The sequence below is a fragment of the Sinocyclocheilus grahami genome, unplaced genomic scaffold (assembly GCF_001515645.1).
Source record: "Sinocyclocheilus grahami isolate Dianchi unplaced genomic scaffold, SAMN03320097.WGS_v1.1 scaffold269.1, whole genome shotgun sequence".
In the NCBI taxonomy this organism is placed as follows: domain Eukaryota; kingdom Metazoa; phylum Chordata; class Actinopteri; order Cypriniformes; family Cyprinidae; genus Sinocyclocheilus; species Sinocyclocheilus grahami.
In genome coordinates, this window is record NW_015505448.1 from 699,604 (window position 1) to 724,740 (window position 25,137).

Here is a 25,137-nt window from a genome sequence, read left to right on the forward strand (position 1 = left end):
TCATGGTCTCCTGGGGGCGGTGTGGGGGGGGGGGGGGGGGTAAGATTTTTAAACCGTTTTTGAGTCTCTTATGTTCAATTTGTTCAAATTTAGTATTACATCTCTTGCTCACCAATGGATCCTCTGCAGTGAATGGGTGCCATCAGAATGAGAGTCTAAACAGCTGATAAAAGCAATAATCCACACCAGTCCATCAATTAACATCTTGTGAATTGAAAAGCTGCACGTTTATAAGAAAACAGGCATTCTAACTTTAAACCAATGCTTCTGGCCAAAATACTAGTCCATAATCTATAATAATGCTTCCTCCAGTGAAAAAGTTCATCCCTTGTTGTCCTCTCACCTCTCGATCAAAATCTACCAACATATTTGTTTTCACTTGTAAATGGTGCTTGATCTGTGCATATTTCTCTCCTGAAGCAATGATTCGAAGTTAAAAACGTCTTGGATTGGTTTCTCACAAACAGTTTTTTGCTTCACGGGATACTAATTAATGGACTGGAGTCATGTGGATTACTTGTGGATTATTGTGATGTTTTTATCAGCTGTTTGGACTCATTCTGACGGCACCCATTCACTGCAGAGGATCCATTGGTGAGCAAGTGATGTAATGCTAAATTTCTGCAAATCTGTTCTGATGAAGAAACAAACTCTACTATATCAACTTCATTTTCAGCAAATTTTCATTTTTTTGGGTGAACTATTCCTTCAATGCATCATTTCTGAATAAAAGTATTCATTTCTTTCCAAATAAGTCTTACTAACCACAAACTTTTGTATTAGCATTTTAATGTACCATAAGTACCTTTGTGGTGAAGCTGAGGTTGAAATCTCCAGCACAGCTACAGTACAGCAGCATGTTTGCTTCCTTCACTCCTTTGCATTTGGCACATTCCTATGATGGGATAAAGTGCCATTTACATAAGTGAACTTCAATGGATGTGCATATCCATTATACTAGGACATTTACCACTCAAACATTTTCCTTTTCCAAATCCTCTGAGAGCATCAGAAACATGGTAAATAATGCTGTTTGTGTCTCTCACCAGGTCTTGTAGTGTGTAACTCATGAGCTTCTTCTGGAGCGCCTCCACCAGGGCCATTTCTATGGACTCTGTGTCGTATTGGGCCTGACAGTTAGAGCAGAACCACTGAGGAAGAACTGAACCATCCTACATGGGTAAAAAAAGAAAGAAGAGCGAGGTGAGAATATTATAGCCTTTTTTGGCTAGCTTGATCACATGACAAATGTCTAAACATGGGAAAACACCAAGAAGTATTAGCTTAAAAAAACCCCTCTGGAATCCATTAAGCAAATGTAAATATGAATGAGTAGCAAATCTTTAACCACAAGTTCAAATAAGAGATAAACTGTAACCAGAGTCCTGTTGTTACCTGGGAAACTGCAGGGTCTTTGCAGAGGTCAAGATCACGACAGAAGTTACAGTGGTGGCAGATGACCTCGGGCAGGACGTAGGACTTGCAGGGGTCACGGAACTGGGCATCCTCTGAGAATTCTCCAACATCCACCAATCGCAAAAGATCTCGCTTCAGTTTGTTCACCTGATTGACAATGTTGGCGTCCAGAGAGAGCACCTGAAGGGACATTACAAACAGAAACAACATCACCGAGGTGTGAGGACTTTGTAAAAATGTACTTTTTCCAGTTTAAAAGTTTGTGGTCAGCCAAAATGTTTTTTTTTTTTTTTTTTTGAAAGAAGTCTCTTATGCTCACTAATTTATCTGATCAAAAATACAGTAAAAACCGAAATATTGTGATTTCTTTTTTGCAATTTCGTATAACTGTTTTCTATTTGAATGTAATTCAATTTATTCCTATGATGCAAAGTTGAATTTTCAGTAGTCATTACTCCAGTCTTCAGTGTCACATGATCCTGATTCAATGCTTAAGGAACATTTCTTATCATTATCAATGCTGAAAACACTTGCTGCTTAATATTTTTGTGGAACCCGTGACACTGTCATTATTGTTACAACTTTATTGTAGGAGCTGGAGTTATATGTTGATACCTGACAGACGTATTTAATAAACTCCAGAGCAGGGTTGTTGAGGGGCAAGTGAGAACCAGGAAGAACAGGAAACATCTCAGATGGGAGCGTAACACTACGAGTGCTCGACACTTTCTTCTGAATCTTCTGAGTGATGGTGAAGAAGTTCTGTGTGAGTTCACTTGACACATACTCCTGAGAGAATGTAATCAAACCTACAACACCACAAAGACAAGAAAAATAAAAACATTTTTAGTTTTATATGTACTTTTTTTTTTTTTGCTTGCAAAACATTTGTAACATTTTAATGCACTCATAAACAAATAACTCATTACAAAAGCACTCAATATTTGCAATAGACTATGCTGAATCATTTTATGCCTTACCAGGAAGTGCACTGACATCCCCAGTTGGCTGCTGGGACGCTTGGGTCGCTCCTCGTCTCTTAATAGGAGTAGCACCAGGGGCGTTTCGCCGAAGCTCTTGTCTCATGCTGTGATAGACAGCTGCAATGTAGGCTGAAAACAACCAACCAATTATAATGAAATTATGAGAAATTATAATAAAATAGAGCAGCGCACACACACACACAAAAAAAATCTAATTGTGCATTTTCAGGACAAACAAATAAAACCTGTAATGTTACCTGAAATGATCATGAGAAAGTATTTCTGACAGGATGCTGTTTGAGGAAGATACTGCATGATGTTCCAGTTACTTTCAATCAAGTCTTCTACATCCTCTTCCCCATCCTGTTCTTCATCCTCCCCTTGGTTTTCTTCATCTTCATCCTCATCCTCACTTCCATCCTCCTCTTCTCCATTCTTCTTTTTCTTCTTTTCATTGTCATGCTAGAGTGGGTGGGGGGGAAAAAAGTGTTGAAACTCAACTTGAATAGTACAAATGCCAACCATTTTGAGTTATTTTACACAGAAAAACTTGTAAAGAACAACAAGTGGTTCCTAAGCCCTGTGCTTTACCTCTCCATACAGAAGGCTCGAGGGCAGCTTTCCCTTCACTCCTCCACAGTTAGCTGGATCCATCCACAGCAGAAACTCCCAACAGCGTGAGAATGTGATGGACAGAGAGTGGAAGATCTCCTTTGAATGGATACTAAAGCCGAGACACAAGACAGGAAGACAAACAGTAAACAGAAAATGTATCCAAATAATCTAATACCAAAGCCTGGACTTCAGACTTTCACATTGCATGAGAAACTAAGTTAAAAGTCTATACGAGAATGAAAAAAAAAAAAACATGTATAAAGGTTTAAATCACCTGTTAGTGATGTACTCCACGTATGCAATGGCGTCATCAATGCGCCGTTTCTTGGTGCAGAGGATGAGTCGGTTGAAGTTTCCATAGATCACAGATGATCCCAGGCGCTTGAACTCTGCCACAAGTCTGACGTGTTTAGAATAAGAAGTGTGAACAATACAAGTAGTCATTCTGTGGCTCAAACAGTAGTGCATTAACTGATAATGTATACTTTGAAAGTTGCTTTGGGCAAAATCATCTGCCATGCTAAATGAATAGATGTAAAATGTACATAATACAATATTTATAGGAATAGTTCAGCCAAAAATGAAAATTTACTAAATTTACTCGCCCTCAGGCCATAAAAAAAAAAAAGAAGATACGTTTGTTTCTTCATAAAAACAGACATTTTACAACACTTGCTCACCAATGGATCCTCTAAAGTGAATGGATGCCGTCAGAATGAGAGTCCAAACAGCTGATAAAACATCACAATAATTCAGTCCAACTCCATAATTAAGACTAAAATACAAGTCCTCTATCCCATAATATTGCTTTCAACAGTGAAAATGTCCATTTTGTCCAAGTTGTCCTCACAACAAAATCCACCAACATATTTCAGAACTGTTTTGGAATGTTTTCACATGTAAATGGTGCATTTCTCTCTCGGCCATAAAAAAAAAAGAAGATACGTTTGTTTCTTCATCAAAACAGACATTTTACAACACTTGCTCACCAATGGATCCTCTAAAGTGAATGGATGCCGTCAGAATGAGAGTCCAAACAGCTGATAAAACATCACAATAATTCAGTCCAACTCCATAATTAAGACTAAAATACAAGTCCTCTATCCCATAATATTGCTTTCAACAGTGAAAATGTCCATTTTGTCCAAGTTGTCCTCACAACAAAATCCACCAACATATTTCAGAACTGTTTTGGAATGTTTTCACATGTAAATGGTGCATTTCTCTCTCTCAGCTTTTTGCTTCACAAGACATTAATTGATGGACTGGAGCAGTGTGGATTACTTGTGGTTTATTGTGATGTTTTTATCAGCTGTTTGAACTCTAATGCTGACGGCACCCATTCACTGAAGAGGATCATCTTGGCCTGAGGGTGAGTCAATTTTTAGCAAATTTTCATTTTTGGGTCAACTATTCCTTTACAGTAGCATTTTTGCTTATGTGTCATTTCTAAACAACCGATATAAGGTTTTGGGCTTCATACTGACATTTTTCAGCATTGATATACAGCAGGGTTCCTCAAATCTTGCCCTGGAGGGTCAATGCGCTGCAGAGTTTAGCTCCAACCCTGACCAAACTCACCTAACAGTGATTTTCTAATGATCCTGAAGACATTGATTAACATGCTCAGGTGTGTTTGATTAGGGTTGGAGCGAAACTCTGCAGGAAAGTGGATCTCGTGGCCCAGATTTGAGGATCCCTGATATACAGCAACTGGAGACTTAATCTCATGCAAGTGTAAATTGTAAACTTTTTTTTTGCTCAATTGTATTACTCATTTCTTTAAAAAAAATACCCTTAGTAATGCACCTTTAAATAAAATGCAGTTACAATGAAAACTAAAAAGCTACTTTAAGACAAAATTCTGAAACTGTAGATGAAGTAATAGAGCAACTTTCTTTAACCCCAAACAACAAAGTTGAAATATGAAACTTCTGTGAGCTGTACTCACTGCAGGAAGATCTTCTTCATCATGTTGAGGAGGGTGCGGTGCAAGGCCGGGTCGTATAGCAGAGAACTGGGTGATCGCAACCACCGGTAAAAATGCATCACCTGGTTATCAGCGTAGATGTTATGATACTGCGTAATCTCTCGAACCCAACCAACAACCATACTCTTCAGAATCCTGCATGAGGACAGAAAATAGTGAGAACTCGTTTGTACAGTTTTAAAAAAAAATTGATTATTAAATTGATTTGATTAAGTTTGGGCTTACTCATTTCTACATGCATACCTGAATGTGTTGGAGCAGAGTGCCGTCTCATCATAGCTGGCCACTGCATTTGCCCCCTGATTCCCTGACATCATTTCCTCCAGAGACGCATGCTGAATGACATCAAAGCTGACGCCCATGCTGGCCCCGCCTTCCATATCGTTAACATGCTGGGACTGTAGAATGGTGTTCACTGCCAAACTCTGAATATCCAACTCCACACAAACTGGAAAAACCCCAAGTACTTTACAGACATACTTTTTTAAAAGCCATCAAAAAAAATAAAAAAATGACTGATATTCAACTTACAACCATATTTGTCTGAGGCCATTTGGTGGTTTGCAAATACCAACAATACTCATGGATAAAGTAACTTATTTAAAAGTATCTAGGGCTGCCACTAATGACTATTTTTATTTTGATTAATCTATTGACTAATTTATCGATTAATCTTATCGATTAATTTCACACACAAAAAAATCAACAATTTCACTTAAGAATATTTTATTAAACCAAATGAAATCCAAATTTCTATGAAATCCTTTTTTTAAAGCAAAAAGTAAAGTGCAACATAGCGTGCAAGAAGCAAGTGTCCATCTCATAGTCCAAATCACTGAAATCAAAGTTCAGTATTATAGTGTAAGAATGACAACATAATATTAAAATTATAATCAAAAAACACTTTTTAAAGGAGTATTTACCAGAATTTATCTAGGAGAAAAATATAAATGTGCAGTATTCCTGAATTTTTTATTTATTTATTTATTTAAATAAAATCAATTAATTGGAGATGCTTCCTATAATTATAATAATTTTTTTTTGTGGTAATAAAAATAGAAGTGAACAATAGCCTTTAATATTACTTAAATACATATATAATAGCAATGAGGCAATAATAATTAGTTCAAATAAAGTATCAAAAGCAAGAAATCATTTGGTTTTATTGAACAAAACTGTTAAAATACATAATGTATTATAAACAATAGAGCTAATGTACATTACGCATTACAACAAAGGCCTGCAGAGGGCGCCAACGACCTGATGATTATTTTTACACATTGCTGCGCAATCTAATCCTCGTTTAATATTGACCAAGCACCCCTTAATTCAAATGTCCAGTTAATCTTTAATATTTGGCCATTTCTTTAGGACAGAAATGCTATAGCCACTGTAATTAAAAGAATATGTAAGGTTTGAGCATTTATTTTGAAACCGCAAGATAATTATGTATTCTCCTGTGTTTGCGTGGATTTATAAACCATTTACCTTACAAATCTGACGAAATGGCGCAAGTTGCGTTCCCAGATGAACGTTATAATAAACCCAAACTCACAACAACACGCAGAGATGGAGTTTGAGATGCTCCACACATGTTCCTGTGGAACTACTGTAAACGGAGCCGCTGTGTGACGCATGTACTTAACCTACACGCATGTAAATAATTAAAGCGCATATACTGTATCAGAACTGCATCGCATATAATTATTGAATTAAATCGTAGTGTTTATGAATTCACAATTATGCTTAATTATGATTTTTAAATGGGTTTAATATATCGTGCAGCCGTGGGAAACGGTCTAATAATGTGTTTTATGGATTCTCGTCCATGAAATGCGCCACTTTTTATTTTGCCAGAACAAAATTTAGTCGAGGATTTAAAAAAATCGAATAGTCGAATAAAATCGACAAATCGCGACAGCCCTAAAAGTATCGTTTGGAGAATTCCTCATGCTTTCAAAGAAGCGCTTATATCTCAAGTGACAAATGTAGCTCATCTAAAAAAATTAATAAATAATACATTTGTGATCACTTATATCACAAAAATTTACATAAATACAATGGTATCAGTGATTATTATTAACTTGTTATTGTTGTTAACTAAAACCATATTTTTTTGTTGCTTTATAAAGAATAAATGTTAACTGAAATTATTACTAAAAATAAATTAAACCTATTTTATTTCAGCTAGCTGCAAGGAAACATTTCTCATTTTCATATATTTTAAATTATGTACTAAAATGACAAACAAAAACTATTAAAAAAGACAAAAAATTTAACAAAATTATTAAAACTTTAACTAAAATTAAAATGAAAACAGGGGGGGAAAAAACTAATTCAAACCATTAAAAAAAAACTATAATGGTATCTCAATTAAACTAAAATAACACTGATTTTTATTAATACAATATTTATAATGCATATTATGTTTATTATTGTTGTAGCCTTATGCTAATGTAGTTATTATTATTTAACAAATCAGAGATAAAACCATAACAACCAGTGGATATATAGGTTACACTGTAATCATCTGCTACAAATACAATATTCTTGCAGTGTCTTTAATATCTGTTGTTCTCTTGTTTATTATTATAATAAATACTAATTAAGTCAGCAATTATATTATAAATTTTTATTGTTAATAAATGTAAGTCAATGTTGTTGCTAGGCAGATTTCTACATTATAATGGACTGTTTGTCCTAAAGGATGATTTAAGCAAATCTACATGCAAGATAATAATATATTTTCCCTTACATATTGGCTTAAATTTTTAACCAGCTGAATGGGATAGCACAAAATTAACTTATAGTCAAGAATGCTTATCACATAGATCATGCACAGAATTGGTGGTGAAAAGGTTATAAGCAGACCTTTTTGCAATTAGATCCCTCTTCTTGCTTGGGCACTTTCTGATTGACATAAAACACTCGTGGGATGTTGAGTTTCATGCAGTGCAGGTCACTGCCAATGACCGCCCACAGCTTATAAAGACCCGGGTGATTGGTCTCTGCAATCTGGAGGAAGTGGATAGCGAAACACATCATGCGTTGATAGTACTAAAAAACAAAACTGCTGTCATGTTTCATAGTTCATGACAGATACACTACCATTTTTTGAGAGAGAAAAAAAAAAACTTATTCAGCAGGACATTGTGACAACATGTGACAGTAAAGACTTTTAATAACGCACCTTACCAGAAGCATTTGCCCATTTCCCGAATTTCATCAGTTATTCTTTGTTCATTTATGTTTTATCACTCTTGGGGTCATCTTTTTGTTTATTTTGATTTGTTTCCTATTCTTTGTTGTTGAGTTTTGAGCGCACAATAGTTTCAAGCTAAATTGTAGAGCTTACCGTGTCAAGAACAAAGATGCTGGCTTTGCGTTGGGATGGTATGAAGAGGCCAAAGAGAGCCTTATGGCCTTGACTGTGATGGTACAGGTAGATGTGCCTTACACAGCCTGTAACACATAAAACATACAATATTTAACCCCAACACCTTCAAGCACATCAGCCACCATACAGATGCGTAAGCATTGCTACAGTGTATGCATGAATGTTGTAACCAATTACTAAATTTTTTTTTAAAACAAACAAAAAAAATACACTAAGTGTTTACGTCACCTGGCTCGAGGTAGCTGAACTGGGCCAGGGATCTCATCTCTAGGTGCTCCAGGTCAAAGGAATCAGCCTCTCTGCCAGCCAGGTCTCTGACCACCTGTTTATTGACCATACACATGCAACCCAGCTGGACCAGAGCCCGGAACAGCAATGGAACCTAGAGGGTCACATGGAAAGGGCAAGAGACAGATATAGGTAAATGACCTCTCTTGATACTACAAAATAAGGACAATGGACAACAGAGCAGAAACCCGCTCTGGAAATCTCTATTTGTAGAACACCGTATTTAGAATATTCCAGGCTTTCTATCAAAATAAAGACACCACGACATTCATAGAAAGGCCCTTACCTGTGTCTCATAGACACCCTCAATATCAGGAGCAGAGAGGTCAGCATTGATCTCATTGATGTGTTCCTGGTACATGTCCTCAGGAACTGCATACTGGTACAGGTAGTACACCACACCAGAGCGTGGAAGTATCCGGTTCACCTGTCATTTAAATGGATCAAAATGAAAAATGTATTATAGCTATAATTATAAAATACGAAAATGTATTCTAGCTATAATTGTTTATTATTATAATAAATACTAATTAAGTCAGCAATTATATTATTAATTTTTATTGTTAATAAATGCAAGTCAATGTTGTTGCTAGGCAGATTTCTACATTATAATGGACTGTTTGTCCTAAAGGATGATTTAAGCAAATCTACATGCAAGATAATAATATATTTTCCCTTACATGTTGGCTTAAATTTTTAACCAGCTGAATGGGATAGCACAAAATTAACTTATAGTCAAGAATGCTTATCACATAGATCATGCACAGAATTGGTGGTGAAAAGGTTATAAGCAGACCTTTTTGCAATTAGATCCCTCTTCTTGCTTGGGCACTTTCTGATTGACATAAAACACTCGTGGGATGTTGAGTTTCATGCAGTGCAGGTCACTGCCAATGACCGCCCACAGCTTATAAAAGCCTGGGTGACTGGTTTCTGCAATCTGGAGAAAGTGGATAAAGAAACACATCATGCTTTTTGATAGTACTAAAAAGAACAAAACTGCTGTTATGTTTCATAGTTCAGATTCACTAGCATTCAAAATATCTGCATAAACATATTAAGCAGCAAAAATTTTCAACATAAATTAGGGTGACCATATTATCGTTTTCCAAAAAGAGGACAGTAGGGGGCAGGGTTCTTGGGTGGGGCTTCGCCTAACTAAACATAGCAAGGTTTTTTTTGTTTGTTTGTTTGCTTATTTTGTTTTTATAATAAATAAAAAGAAAACAAGTAGAAAGAATAGAAAAATTATAGGGAATGCTAGTGTTAGAAGGTTATTATTTATAATAAATAAAAAGAAAATAAGTGGAAAGAGTAGAGAATGCTAGTGTTAGAGGCTCTTTTTTCTTTATAAATAAAACAAGTAGTTAGAATAGAAATAGAATAGAGAGTGCAAATGTTAGAGGGTCAAGTTAAATAAAATAAACAAGCAGATAAAATTAGAAGTAGCATTAGAATAGAGAGTGCAAATGTTAGAGGGTCAAGTTAAATAAAATAAACAAGCAGATAAAATTAGAAGTAGCATTAGAATAGAGAGTGCTAGAGTTAGAGGGTCAAATGAATATGAAAGATGTGTTTTCAGCCGTTTCTTGAGAATAATAAGGACTCCATTTTTTAGCCCAATTTTGCGGAAAAAATGCAGACTTCGCAACCCTGCATCCAATAAGAGCTGCAGGAGTCAGAACAGATCCTGAGCTCATTGACAAATATCTGATCTTGTAAGATGTGCTCCCTTTACACAAAGTGCGTGTGATGGCGAAATCGAAAGTGAAAGTAAACAGCTCAGACGCTCATTCAAAAATATTTAAATGCACCACATCCTGAGAGCGGCTCCCCGATGCGCCAAAATCATATACAATATTAGATTGTTTAAAAGAGTGGACACGAAAATCGCGGGAGCGAAACACATGTTGTGGAAGCAGGCGGCAATGGTCAGAAATTCAGTGTGATTAAGAAAACAGCCGAATCCCAGACATTTTGGGCAATTAAGAAATCCCGGCCGGACGCATTTTTGTAGGTCCAAAAAGAGGACATGACCGGGGAAAAGAGGACGTATGGTCACCCTAAATAAGTGATGTTACTTGAGCACCAAATCAGCATTAGTATGATTTCTGAAGGATCATGTGACACAGAAGACTGGAATAATGGCTGCTAAAAATTTTGCCTTTACAGTTTAAAATCCATTCAAAAAGAAAAGCAGTAATATTTAATATTTAACAGTATTACTGTTTTTAATAATATTTTTGATATTTGCAAATGTAAGTAAATGCAGCTTTGGTGAACATAAGACACTTCTTTCAAAAACAAACCTTTGAACAGTAGTGTACTGTATGTTAGATCTAAACGGCTAGTGTGACGTACCTGTACAATTTGCCAGGGCATGTCTAGAATACTGCGGGCGGTTCTCCGCAGGAAGCTGCCCAGCCCTTTTAAAATCCATTCAAAAAGAAAAGCAGTAATATTTAATATTATTACTGTTTTTAATAATATTTTTGATATTTGCAAATGTAAGTAAATGCAGCTTTGGTGAACATAAGACACTTCTTTCAAAAACAAACCTTTGAACAGTAGTGTACTGTATGTTAGATCTAAACGGCTAGTGTGATGTACCTGTACAATTTGCCAGGGCATGTCTAGAATACTGCGGGCGGTTCTCCGCAGGAAGCTGCCCAGCCCTGTCGTTGGTCCATCTCGGATTACACCACCCCCAGTCGGCTGAGATTCCCCATCAATCAAGCGGCGTCGCTTCCGCTGTTCTTTCCTCTGACGAAGCTGCAGTTCCCATTTTTTCTTATGGTAGCGCAACCAGACAAGAATTTCCTCCTATACACACACATAAATACAAATACATTTGCTGTGGAGCCTTTCTTTAGATTAACATCACAGAAATGCTATAACAAAATAGAATATCTGATCATATGTACAACGTTGTCTGAATTACCCGGGTGGCGCCCATAGCTGGTGGTGACCCCAGTATTTCTCTCCAAGACTGTGTGAGTTCTTGCTCTTGAGACTCAGCCTGGCTCTCCTGTCCTTGAGATATCCTCTTCCTCTTTGTGCTGATGAGTATGGCGGGCTGCATGGGGCGCTGAGGAGCACCGAAGTCCTCCATATCAGGGGTCTCACCTGCTGCTAGCGTTTGATGGGCCACCTGAAAGAAACAGAATGTGCGCATATAGAAGCAGAGACAGCGAGTTGTGTGAAAGGTATGTGAGACAGTAAACCTACCTGTCTCTTTCCCTCACTGGTAAAGAGCTCACTGATCTTCTTCTGCTTGTAGATATCATTCTTTTCCAGAAGCTTCTTATGCAGCCAGTCTGGATGCCGTACTCGGGGTACTGGATTTTTCACCTGAACAAAAATAGTAACCGTTTAGAACATGGAACTAAACACAAGAAAAAATTTATTCAAATTCAAATACAGCTAACTATAATAAACACTATTTTTTCTCTCCACACTTAAAATTCTGACAATCAGAACACTGCATAATTCATGTACTGTTTTATAGAGTGGAATTCTGCTCCAATGAGACTTCAGAGTTGGCAGGGCAACTCAGCGCAACAGAAACAGAAACCAACAAAATGCTGCCTGTTTTGGTCCTGGTTAGGTCTAAAATGTAAAGATAAGGACTAAAATGGAGAGATAAGATTTAGTGCTTGATTCAGCTGGTTAGAACAAGGACTCACAGGGGTTTAAATGAGTGGAGGTTTATTTACCTGCTGTAGAGCTGCAGGGATAGTGATGATCTTCTGTATGGCACTGCCCAACCGCTCAATGTAGTAACCCCAGTCCAGAATCTTACATGGGAAAGGAACAGACCAGATATGAAAAATAGTAAACATAATAACAATAAAGATTATAACATTCCCAAAATAAACTCACAGATCTAATATCAAGATCATAGAGACTGGGCATCTTCAGCCACTTGCGTAGAAAATGCTTTTTAACACTCTCTTCAGCCTGAAAAATTGCCAGAGGGATCGCCCTGTGTGAGGAAGAAAAAGTAATTAATATAATTATATATAAATAATTTATATTTAATTGTATGTACATTATAAAATACAGTAATTTTGTGAATTATTACAATTAGGGCTGGGACAATAAATCGATGCATCGCGTTTCGTGGATCGATTCTGAGATTTTCGGAATGCATCGTGATTCTCTTTCGAACCGATTCTGAGCTTAGTTTTTAACAGCAGATGGCGCTCTAGGCTAGTTTTTAACCACACACTCAAATGCTCACGAAGAAGAGCGCTTGTGCATTTGGCTGAGTAATGCAAGTGGTTAAATGTACTTGCACATCGGCTTTTATTCAGCCAAAGCTGAATTTTCAGCAGCCATTACTCGAGTTTTCAGCATCACACGATCCTTCAGAAATCATTCTAATATGCTGAATTTGCTTAAAGAAATATTTCTTATCATCAATGTTAAAATCAGTTGAGCTGTTTAAGATTTTTTTCAGGATTATTTGATGAACAGAAAGGGGGAAACAGGAAAATACATTCTAAATGAGACTTCAGGAAATTAGTTAGTAGAAAAATAAATGTTTTCCAATCAGGTCAATTCCCGTGTTCTCACCTTTCAGTGACTGGTGAGCCCTCCGGTTTGCGAGATATGACATAGCGACAGCTGAGGCCGGCATCCTTCACCATCTGATCTCCAAGGAATTCGGCAAGACGCTTGGCTGTGCTGATGGAGGCCACAGTTTAGCTAAATCAATGAAACTGAAAAGGGATGGATTAATAAAACGTCCTCTAGGCTTGCCGCGATATACGGTGCTGACGGTGATAACGTTATTAAGCCGCAACACCAGTTACGTCACTTGCCCACCGCAGCACCGTATCGTTTTGATTTTTTTTATAGTAATAAGAGGAGAGTGAGTCGAGCTGACTGACAAGAAGAGTGGGGTGAGACAGACAAGACGATCGCGGATGATTTAGTTTCGAAACGAAATGCAAAAGCGCCTGTTTGGCAATATTTTGGATTTTGAAAAGCCTGTTGACTTTTGCCGTTTACCTAAGGTGATTTTGGAAGTTTTTTATAAAACATTCTTTTCTTATTTAATTGGTTCCACATTGTTTGCTGATTTTTACTTTATTTAAACTTTGTGTCATTTATTTTATTTGACATTCGTTTTGCTAATAAACGTTCTACGTTTTTTATTTATTTGGTTATATATTATAGGCTACATGTTTACTTATTTCCAGTTTTGTATACCTATTTAACTTTATGTAAGTTATTTGTTATTTTATATTAGGCATATGCCCTATAGCATGGTGTATTTTTATTTGTTTTGTTAATAAAAGTTCTGTTTTATATATAGGCTAAAGTGAGTTTGACGTTGTATTTTGTTGTTGCATTCAAGCAACTGACGCCGAACTGCCGCTAATTCAAAAGTGAAAGTAAAATGCGCACAGTGCTTTTAAGCTATTTAAAAGCGAAGGAAAGTGAGGAAAAGAGGGAACGCCCCCGCCCCCGCGTTGATACCGGTATTGTCACACGTCGATTAACCGGTGGGAAATTGTCCTCACCGTCACAACCCTAATGGCCTCTAAACATTTTTTCCCTATGATTATAGAAATACATTTATCTCTTTATTAATGTGGCAATGCTGCTCCCCTAATGCAAATAATCTATATGTTAAATCTATATATTTGTTTTAATAATAATCTCATGTAATAAGTAGCTTCAGTAGGCTGAGGTTGACTATTAAAACAAAATTAACAACTATATAGTATTGTTTTTTTAAATATAATATTAATACATTTTTAAGAATAATACCGACACTAAAACTGATTACATGAAGTCTCTGGACAGTTTTATTACAGCTTTGTATATGTTCCCTGCGCAATTTGATGTAACATGAATACAGCATTATTTTTACTGCAATATATTTTTACACTTGTATTGCCAAAAGAACTGCAGCGTTACCACTTACTAGGGCTGTGTTCGATACATTGATACGACGATGTATCGTCACAGGCATTTGACGATACGGGTATAGATACAGCTGTTTCAGTATCGATATCGCAGCACGTGCGCAGCAGTTGAACCATGCTTTATTTGAATACAAGGTACAGCGTTTAAAAACGGAATTGAAAAGTGCAAGGTTTCTAAAAAAAATAATGAGTATAATATATAGGCTACAACAAGGTTTAATCTGGCCGCAGAGGAACCTAACTGGGTTGCCCGACATAAAGAGACGTAATCCCCGACAGAGCTTCACACTCATGCAATACAGAATTATCTGATAAGTAGGGCTGCACGATTAATCGAATGCGATTGTCATGCGCATTTTGATAGTAATGCCGTCTCTGTAATCAGCGGGAAATCATCACATGCTTTCAGATGGAGCCGAATTTACTACACATAGCCGTAGTTCACTGACAAGTTGCCCCCCCCAAAAACACAATTTTTGCTGATGATTTTATTGCGCGATTATGAAATCGAAGAAATCGTTTGCGATTATGAAAGCTGTTTGCATAGCTTCTCAGTGAACTATGGCTCTGTGAAGTAAATGCTGCTTCATCTGAAAGCATGTGAAAATACCACATTTAATAATTTTTTTACTCCAAACTCACTTCCTAATGTCAGTCGAGTGTTTGAAATAAATCCTTCTGTGAGATGATGTGGCTTCTTACACAGAATAAGGCACGCCACATATTTCATAGTATTTAAGCAGTGATAAAGGCATTGCATTATAAATATAATTTATTTGAATGAAAATTATAATAATAAGAACTCAGATAAACCATATATTGCCGTAGAAAATTAAAATGATAATAATAACTCGGATAAACCGTATATTGCGTGTTTATTAGTCACGTTGAATCAATGAAAGCAGTTGAATCTTCTGTTTATTCAGCTGCAGCGGTAGGCATTTTCTGGGATTGCTCTGCGAGGCGTATTTGGAGTTTCAGCGCGAGAGAGCCCTCTGGCCTTTGGATGGAGATTTACTGCTGATCACAGAACCGTGCTTCACTGAAAGATACGCATGACAATCGCAGCTTCTGTCGAATCGCAATCTCGATTCCATTTCGATTTATCGTGCTGCCCTACTGATAAGTGTTACTTATTTTTGTCAACCTGGCAACCATGTCCTCGCGCACTCTCTCCGCTGTGGATAAAAGCGCTGGCTTTCTGAAAACACAGGTAAGATTGCAGTTTAGCGATCTCCACTTCGATATTCTATTCTCAGAAAAGTGTCATTCATCAAGTGTTCATTTACGAGAGAGACGGTGTATTTAAGAATTGCCTCCGTTTTTGCCACGTTTCTCTATTAACAGTGAAGCGGTGGCTTTAATTGCTTCAGAAACGATGTTACCAACTCTTTGCTGAGAAAAATAATGTAGCTCTTCAGCAGTGAAGCTCTTTTAATTATGAAATTGTGGGGCAGCGCTAAAGTTTCTGTGTTGCTGAATGTCTGTGTGCGTGCACAGTGTGATCTGTTTGAGTGACTGAATGTGTGCGCGTGAGCTACAGAGAAGACAGCGCATTAGTTAAGAAATTTTTCAACTTAAAATTTTAGTTTTTACTTTTTTTAAACAGAGAGTGTTAATTTGTGCAATGATAACCTACCAGCAATGTAAGGTGATTTTATTAATATAATGAGTACAGAGTACATTAGAACAAGTACATTATTTATGGGCTTAAAAATAAGATGCAAACAATCAGAATATTGTACCTGGTGGGGAGTGCCCAATGTTAACAGGAAACCTATGCCATTACCTATATTGTAATACTGTGGTACAGCAGGCTGTTCATAATGCAGAGGTCAACTGCCTGCTCTGCCTATAGTTAGCAATGGCCCTACAGTATGCAGTGTTTAATAAACAGCTGTTATACTAAATTCTGCTGAGCTGAAAATGAGTGCAGTCCCGTATCGGCATATCGTATCGTGACTTTGTTGGCAATACACAGCCCTACCACTTACAATTAAAACAAGCAGAATAACAAATTAAGAACAAAAGTTTCTGTCGCTCTCTCTAAACCTGCTCTGTGAGTTTGAAACACTCAGCAGCATCAGACACTCTCCGTATGAAAGAGTGGCGATTCATACCTTTCTATTTCCACCCCCACGATGAAGCTACTGAACAGCCCCAAACCCCAACCCCCTTCGACTGGACTGGACTGAATGCAGAAACTGCTGGACAGCCTAATATTTGTTGCTCAGTGTAAAACGGACATACACTTTAGAACTTTAGAAGTAAAAAATTTGTGTAATATAAGCAGTGTTTTAGAACTGCAGAACACGAACACACACACCTATATTAATCAATTTATATATTTTTTAAAAAGTCTAAAAAAAGAATAAACAAGCAAAATGTATGTATAAGGCAAATAATAATAATCATTTAAAACATGGTTTAATTAATTCAACAAATTTTAATACAAAGGAACAACTTAATAAAAAGTGATCAACAATTTCTTAATTCATGGACATTATAATTTTTGGCATGTCATGAACAGGGCTCTATATACGGGAATTCATGTTTGAAAAAAAGGACAGATAACGAATAAGCATGCTTGACCTGCTAAAATGCATCAGCAAATTATTAAATTAAGTTTTACCATGATATCAATGTGACAATGGTGCCAAAATATGTTAGACCTATGCCTATATCACTCATAACCTTCCTGTTAACAATAATCCACCTTTTCTCTTTTTTTTATGGCATAATGCACACCTCTTTAAATGTGACCTAAACATTCAATAAAATACTGGCTGGTACAGTACAGTGAAAAGTAAGCACAGCTCAAGCACTGTCATCACTGTATTTCACTGTGACAGTGATCAAATAGCTGGAACATTAAACATTTAGGCTATATGATGAATAATTTGATATTACCACTGAATTATTACATTATATTTTATCTTTATTTACAAGTGAAAATGTCACAATTCCAGCTTTGAGCGATGGTGTCAACTGTCCCTTTGTGCCACCTGGTGGTGATTTCGCAACGAGTTTCACATGTGACTGGGTTTTATTTAACACCGGGGCCTTGCAGTGGTGGTAATAGGCATTTTGGTTGACTACATACTGTAATATGACAATGTCCACAGACAAAGTATTTCTAGTCCTTTTAAAAGTGTGATAATGAACAGGAAGATTTAGTGTAGATTTGATGTGGTTCTCTTACCTCTTCTTTAGTTTTTTCCCTTCTTCTTTGGAGGCAGGCAGGATCATAGCCAAGTATGGCCCATCAACTTCAAAGAAGATGCTGTTTTCAGCTCTGGTCTCATATGTTAGAGATGCTGGGTCCACCAGCTCTTGATACTGATGATTCGTGAAGCCCTCCTACACATACAAGTGACAAAAATGATAAAAAGGGGATCATTTCAGATTATCATTAGATGTTCCCTTTTAACCATCATTTTGAAGAGCTCTTCCTTTTTAAAGGGGACATCAGATGCCCATTTTCCATAAATTGGTATGATTCTTTAGGGTCTTCATGAAATGTCTGCAACATACTTTGGTTTAAATTTCTCAATGGTCATATAAAGCAACACCCTTTTTACCTTGTCAAAATCAGCTCTGCTCACAGAGACCTGTTTCGGTGCATGTCTCTTTAAATGATAATGAGCAACTGCTCACCCCACTCCTTGTTTTTTTTGTAATCTGGCGTGTTACCATCAGAAACAAAACTAATCCACTGCATTCTCAGTGGCTCTGATGTCGGGAGAAAATGAAGACTTTTGTGTTCACTTTTAACATCCAACTACAAAACACCTGCTTTGCTTATGAGGCATTGTTGTCGCTGCAGCTGCTCGAGCGTGGAGAAAATAGCAGACAGCGTACAACTGGGTGAGGGCGGAAATATGCTAATACCGAACAGTCTGTCAGTGGTCGCAGGCGCGGCCTGAGCAGCATAATATCATACTGCTCAGAAAATCAAAACGGCTTGATAATTGAGACGGTTAAGGTTTTTTGGGGATAAAAAAATAAATAAAGGAGTGTATGGATTTTTATCATTGTAGGGTGGTTGTGTCTACACACTGCGAAGACGCATTAACATGCAAACACAATGTAAAAGTAAATTTTGCATCCAATGTCCCCTTTAACATAAAAATTAACTATAATGTCGAAAATGTGGTTTACTGGTCAAAAGAGGAGCAAGATAAATTACCTTGACCATGATATTCAGCATGGCTCCTGGATAACTGATGGTCACCTTTGGCTTCTTTTCATTGGTGGATTTTATGACAAAGTTCTCAGGAAAGGTGTTGGGAAGAACACACCAGATACCATCAGTGTCCAATTCCAGAGGCCTCCTAAAGGAGAAGAGGATAAATTCAATGAATCAATCCTTTACAATAAATTAATCACATAACCACAACTCTGACAGTGTTTATGGGTTTTGTGTAAGAGTCTGACCCGATCTGCTCAATGAGTTCTCTGGCCTGTGTGATAATGTTGGCACCGGTGAAACAGACAATCCCTGCCATCTCCATCGAGTACCAACGTGCTCTATGAAACATAATATGAAACCATGTAAAACAGGAATTAAGAAACAAAGAGCAATCTCAGCAACTACAGAAGACAAGAAACTCCTCAGTAGGGCTGGACAATAATTCAATATCAATATGTATCGCAATATTATTTTTTTCAATAACTGTGATATGATTTTTAAACACATTTCCGATATACATTACCAGTTTCCCATACATTTATTTATTTGTGTCGTTTGACTTCGTTGAATAAACATGAGCACTGCACGTTTCAAAATCATAACACGGCGCGGGTGTTTTATATGAATATATCTCTGAAGGGAACCGACTGTCTTCAGAAAAGTTTCGATGGCATTTTCATTTGATCTGATAAAGTAGCATTCATGAGCGGAGCTGCTTTGATTACAGCCATTACCGGGGAAACCGCTAGTTTTATCACTCTAAAAGCACCTCCTGCTGGCAGAGACGAAAACGATTGGTCAAAAAACATTTTCGGAAACTGAAATAAAATAAAAAAAATAAAAATAAATTGATGTGTGTCGGTTTATGGAAATACCGGGAAATACCCGTAAATGGCGCATCATGCACGTGAGGTTATCTGACGGAGAGACGCAAAGCAGTTTAAAGCAGAGTCCTGCACGGGTCCTGTTAGGTAAACCTGCATCCGCAGTAGCTACACAACAGAACACATGACCCGTTATCCGACAGCAGCCAGCACCAATTTAATTCTGTACCAGACCCGTTTGACAAAGACCGCGACCTGAACCGCACCCGCATTAAATAGGCTACTGCATCAGTAAGGCATCAAAAATTATTTATTTTCTCATGTGACAAGCAATCAAACCAAAATGGGCATTTTAAGTTGGTGCTTTGAAGAGAAATAGACAAGCAGCGCAACAGAAGAACGCACATCCTTCCTAAAAGTAAAATTTTTATACATTTTTTGGGAAAGAAATTATAGAAATTAATAATTTTATTTAGCAAGGATGCTTAAAATTGATCAAAAGTGATGATAAAGGCATTTATAGTGTTACAAAAGATTTCTATTTCAGATAAATAGTGTTCATATCGATATCGGAATTATATCGTATCGACCGAAATTAAGAAATATATCGTGATATAAATTTTGGCCATATCGTCCAGCCCTACTCCTCAGGTATATCTGCTCTAGAACGGGGCAATAAAAGCGCCTCAAAAACAATGGTTCAATACCCTTTTCTCATGACATATCCATAGAAGGAGTTGAGGATGCACTTGTGCGCCAGCTGCAGAGACTCATAGAGAATCTCCATGTTCTTGCAGCGCTTCACCTCCGCTGCGTCCCCGTTATCCTGCGCTGTAGACAGCTTCTTCTTCCACACCTGGACAGATTATAGGAACAGACAAAACATTTAAAAGGAGATATATGAATGATTCCTTCCGGCATAGCCGAGCACACTGAACTATCACATTAAAAGAGGATATATCCTAGAAAAACATATCCTTTTGAAATAGAAGAGTTTGAAGTGCTATTTAGACAGACTGTAACATTCATAAAATAATAAACAAATAAACATTATTTAGGTCTGAATGCAGTACCTTGTGGAGGCCTTTGAACTCATATCGACGGTCTCTGAAGGCTCGAACCGTGTCAACATAAAAGGAGTTCTCTCTCTGGCAAATGGTAGTGACTCTCTCCTCCAGTCTGGTCAGGTGAACCTTCTTATAGGCTTTTCTACAGTAGTCTAAGAAAACAAATACAATGTAATAATTAGGGCTGCTCCGATCAGGATTTTTGCAGCCGATACAGAGTACCGATTTCTTGTCATGGTGATCGGTCGATACCAATGCCATTTCTGATGCTTCAAGCTTTATATAACATGTGTAACAAATGTTATATAAATAATCACAAAAATTATTCTTCATACAGTGAACATTTTAATATGCCTTTCAAATGTGGTTTATGCATAACATTATGTATATCAGGATACTTAATATAAGACAAAAATAAATACAAACACAATGAAGCAGTCCGATGCAACCCACAAGGTTTATTTAAACATTATCCAATAGTAAAGTGTGGAGGACAAAATAAACATTTAATCTTCTAAAATTGAGAAGTCTGATGTAACTTAAACATTGCCCAACACAAGTCTGAGCAGGACAAAATTAATAATAATAAAAAAAACATTTAAACTCCTAAAATAACTAATTGGAGTAGTTTGATACAGTTCATTAGGTTTAATTTAACATTGTCCAATGTTAGAGAGAGGACAAAATAAATAGAAACATTTAAACTCCAACATGGAGAAGTCTAATGTAACGCATAAGGTTTAATACCATCCAATATAAGACTGAAGAGGGAAAAAGAAACAGAAACATTTAAACTACCGAAAGAACAAAACGGAATAGTTCGATCACGGTTATATCCACTGGCGCTGCGGATAATCCGCGGGTTGGGTAATAAAAAAAAGTGCATTCTGATTATTTGCGGGTGGATAAAATAGATCATAAATTATGCAAATATTAACTACATTTTTTCATCAGGCAGACGATTTCATTTGTGTGTGTGTTCGCCAGATCAGGAAGTTGCAGTGACAGAAACGGTGACATTCCAGATGAAGTTTGAAAGAAGTAAAGCCTGTGTTAATGCTATTGAGTAGGCTAATATGGCCAAAGAAGGTATTTTGTTTTATAAAAAAAAAATTCATTTAAAAGCAGCCCACGATCAGCGTATTACCGTTACCCCTTACGGATCCGACGAGGTTTTGTTCCGTCCTCCACGCTGTGACAACTCAAAAAAGACTATTTTAGCCAAGCAGCGCAGAGAGCAGCTTCAGAAACGTGCCGTGGCTGGCCAGTTTAAACACAAGCATTGACTAGAGCGGCCGCGATCAGTTCCGGTTCCCGGAGTATAATTAAAGCCCATCTTGGTCTATGACAATAGTCACACAAATAAACAAAACCTAGTTCCCAGCAGGTGGATACTGACCTCCCAACCGCTTCTTCTCATGCCGGGCCTGCTCTTCTCTGTTGAGCACATGGAAAGCACGAGGTGGACCATTAGGAAAGAAAGGGGGAAACTTCTCCGACTCCAATTGTTGCTGAATGCGATGAAACTCACTTCTACTGGCAGGCACTAGGAGGAAAAACAAAAATTATATTAACATTTCATAATAATTATGTTTAAAATGGTTTATAAACAACATTTTACTTTTCATTTACTTTCAGTGTCAATGACAATCATTCTAATATGCTGACTTGCAGCTCAAGAAACATTTCTTATTATTTACCAATGTTGAAAACAGTTGTGCTGCTTAATATTTGTGTGCAAACCATGACAAATGTAGGATTCTTTGATGAATGGAAAGTTCAAAAGAACATTTGAACAACATTTATTTGAAATTATTAGAAATCTGTTGTAACAAATGTCTTTACTGTGACTTTAATCAATTGAATGCATCTGTGCTGAATAAAAACATTCATTTATTTTTAAAAAATTAACCTCTCCTCAAAGATATAAGATGTTCAAATCACTCACTGATCTCTCCTCTCCACTGCCAAGTCATCCTGCGCTGACAGTTTGCACCAGGTTTATTAAAATCACAGGCGGCACAGGTCGCCTCATCCACCATGGCAGAAGGCTAGAAGAAAAAATAAACAAATGGAGAGAAAGAGATGATTTGTCTTATTTGATTTATATACAGCTAAACGGGACAAACTAGAATTTGTCTAGTAATGTCATTACAATTAAATAAATTCCTGTACAACCAATCCAAGATGAGAACTGTACTGTACCTGTAGTCTGTTGGTGAGGATGATGTTGGGGTACATGGCCCCCACATCCAGATGGTAAATAAGAGGACACTCAATTCTATTGGGAACTTCCTTCAGAGAGATCAGCTTCCTCTTGATCTCATCACACACCTGAAACAAGTAAAATTCACGTAACAACTGGAGAATAACTCAGATACATGTATGAATGCGAATATTAATTCTTAAAATAGGCATCATGTCTCAAATGTCTAAAGGCACATATTGTCATACTGAACATTAAACACATGACTCCGACTGACCTCATTAAAGTTGGTGACCTGCTCAAGGGGAATCTTCTCCTCTTCCTCAATTGCATGACGAAGAGTGCGTTCCACCCTCTGAAGCAAGAAGTCAAAGGCTGCTGGATTCTGTCAGAACAAGATTAATTATAAGTAATTATGCAGATACAGCACAAATAAAGCAACTCAGAACAGTGCGCTTTGGTTAAAAATGGACTCCTAGTTACCATTTTAAAGCGGCAGGGGATATCACTGCGAAACACACCAGACTCTAGAGCCTCGACGTGGCCACCAACATAAGTCTCAGAATCAAGTACATGACCATCATCTGTGAGTTTGTTAAAGACCTGCTCCTGCTTGTTTGGGAAAACAATGTTGACATGGAAGGCCTGAACCATCAGCAAGGCTTCGCACAGGGTACCGGAGCCTTTTCGCAAAACCTGTTTACACATGTGTGTTGACACACATATAAAGCAACACAATGATGTTAAAAACTATTACATCAACAGCTTTGATTCATCACAGCGTAGTAACAATAAAAATAATGAATACACTATGAATACAATAAAAATAGTGAATAACAGATTTAGTGAATACAGACCTCATCGGGTTCCATAGGAATTATGGTGCAGAGGGCAAAAATGAAGGGATGAACATATTTCATGTAAAGGTAATATGTGGCCACAGCGTCAGACACTGAATAGGTGGCCAGAGTCTGAAAAACAACAATACAGCACATCAAGCAAAAGTGAGCACTGTATTGAATATTTAATAAAGGAATGAAATATACATATATATAAAAAAAAAACAATAAGAATGAATGAATGAAGTGCAAATTGACAAAATCATTAGCCAATCAGAACATATTTAATGTTTAATATAAAGCTATAGTAAGAAAGATTTTAGACCAATGAGATTCTATTATTGAACGCACAATACATTAAAAATGATAACTGACCAGCTAAATGTCCTTCTGCAACTGTTGCTGGTAAGGACACAAACTTATATTAACATAGTATGGACTGTGTGTCACATCATGCCCAGTTAGGAAATGGTGTTACACATTAAGAACAGTGTTGAAATTAATTCATTTTGCCTGATAGCTTTCTAAAATTCATAAATCTCTGAAATACAGTATGTTGATTACATGTTTATGGTGTAAGCGAACAGTCATTCATATTAGTAAGTGTGAAAGTTGGGAGCTGGAGATAAAAGGAAGGGCACCTGTGGTTCTTCAGTAGCCATACGACACATCTCCTCTGGGTCCAGCTCTACAGGGTCATAGCCTAACTTAGCTTTCGCTGCAGCCTTGAGGTTATGACTTCCTACTGGCAGGTAACTGTCTCTCTTTACCCACCTTAATAAAGAGAGAGAGAGAGAGAGAGAGAGAGAGAGAAAGACACTGTATAATATACTAATATAAAGTCATGCATATTAGTGCTGTGTTCGATACATCAATACGACGATGTATTGTCACAGAGATTTGACGATACGAGTATCGATACAGCTGTCCCTGTATCGATATTGTGGCAAGTGTGCAGCAGTGGACCGTGCTTAATTTGAATACAAGAACAACGTTTAAAATTGAGCAGAAAAGTGCGAGGTTTCTAAAAAAATAATTAATAGAGCATAATATATAGGCTATAACAAGCGTTAATCTGGCCGCAGAGGAACACAACTGGGTTGTCTGATATAAAGAGACGTAATCCCCGAAACAGAGCTTCCCACTTGTGCAATACGGAAATATCTGCTAAATGTGTTACCTATCTTGGTCAACCTGGCAACCATACACGTACTCTCTCTCCGCTGTGGATAAATGTGCTTGCTTTCTGAAAACACCGGTTTTAGTTTTCGCTTGCAGTTTAGCGATCTCCACCTCAATATTCTATTCTCAGAAAAGTGTAATTCATCAAGTGTTCATTTATATGAGAGAGAGAGAGAGAGAGAGAGAGAGAGAGAGAGAG

The 25,137-nt window shown here is 37.1% G+C and overlaps 1 protein-coding gene across 1 annotated transcript in view; it reads right to left on the reverse strand.

The window, feature by feature from the left end:
• Positions 1-25,137, reverse strand: part of LOC107599635 (DNA polymerase epsilon catalytic subunit A-like) — a 34,206-nt gene that overhangs the window by 771 nt on the left and 8,298 nt on the right. The window contains exons 13-45 of the mRNA XM_016291285.1: positions 24,398-24,530; positions 23,775-23,888; positions 23,401-23,613; positions 23,195-23,302; positions 22,917-23,045; positions 22,660-22,762; positions 22,111-22,257; positions 20,718-20,863; positions 20,352-20,500; positions 19,066-19,158; positions 18,818-18,962; positions 17,831-17,988; positions 13,268-13,378; positions 12,572-12,674; positions 12,406-12,486; positions 11,918-12,040; positions 11,631-11,840; positions 11,300-11,512; positions 9,486-9,629; positions 8,976-9,116; positions 8,630-8,783; positions 8,360-8,466; positions 7,876-8,019; positions 5,248-5,483; positions 4,966-5,139; positions 3,289-3,414; positions 2,991-3,123; positions 2,657-2,861; positions 2,397-2,528; positions 2,032-2,225; positions 1,396-1,596; positions 1,047-1,172; positions 806-895 (exon numbers count right to left, since the gene is read on the reverse strand). Of these exons, the coding sequence (XP_016146771.1) occupies positions 806-895; positions 1,047-1,172; positions 1,396-1,596; positions 2,032-2,225; positions 2,397-2,528; positions 2,657-2,861; positions 2,991-3,123; positions 3,289-3,414; positions 4,966-5,139; positions 5,248-5,483; positions 7,876-8,019; positions 8,360-8,466; positions 8,630-8,783; positions 8,976-9,116; positions 9,486-9,629; positions 11,300-11,512; positions 11,631-11,840; positions 11,918-12,040; positions 12,406-12,486; positions 12,572-12,674; positions 13,268-13,378; positions 17,831-17,988; positions 18,818-18,962; positions 19,066-19,158; positions 20,352-20,500; positions 20,718-20,863; positions 22,111-22,257; positions 22,660-22,762; positions 22,917-23,045; positions 23,195-23,302; positions 23,401-23,613; positions 23,775-23,888; positions 24,398-24,530 (4,786 nt within the window). The remainder of the gene's footprint in view (positions 1-805; positions 896-1,046; positions 1,173-1,395; positions 1,597-2,031; positions 2,226-2,396; positions 2,529-2,656; positions 2,862-2,990; positions 3,124-3,288; positions 3,415-4,965; positions 5,140-5,247; positions 5,484-7,875; positions 8,020-8,359; positions 8,467-8,629; positions 8,784-8,975; positions 9,117-9,485; positions 9,630-11,299; positions 11,513-11,630; positions 11,841-11,917; positions 12,041-12,405; positions 12,487-12,571; positions 12,675-13,267; positions 13,379-17,830; positions 17,989-18,817; positions 18,963-19,065; positions 19,159-20,351; positions 20,501-20,717; positions 20,864-22,110; positions 22,258-22,659; positions 22,763-22,916; positions 23,046-23,194; positions 23,303-23,400; positions 23,614-23,774; positions 23,889-24,397; positions 24,531-25,137) is intronic.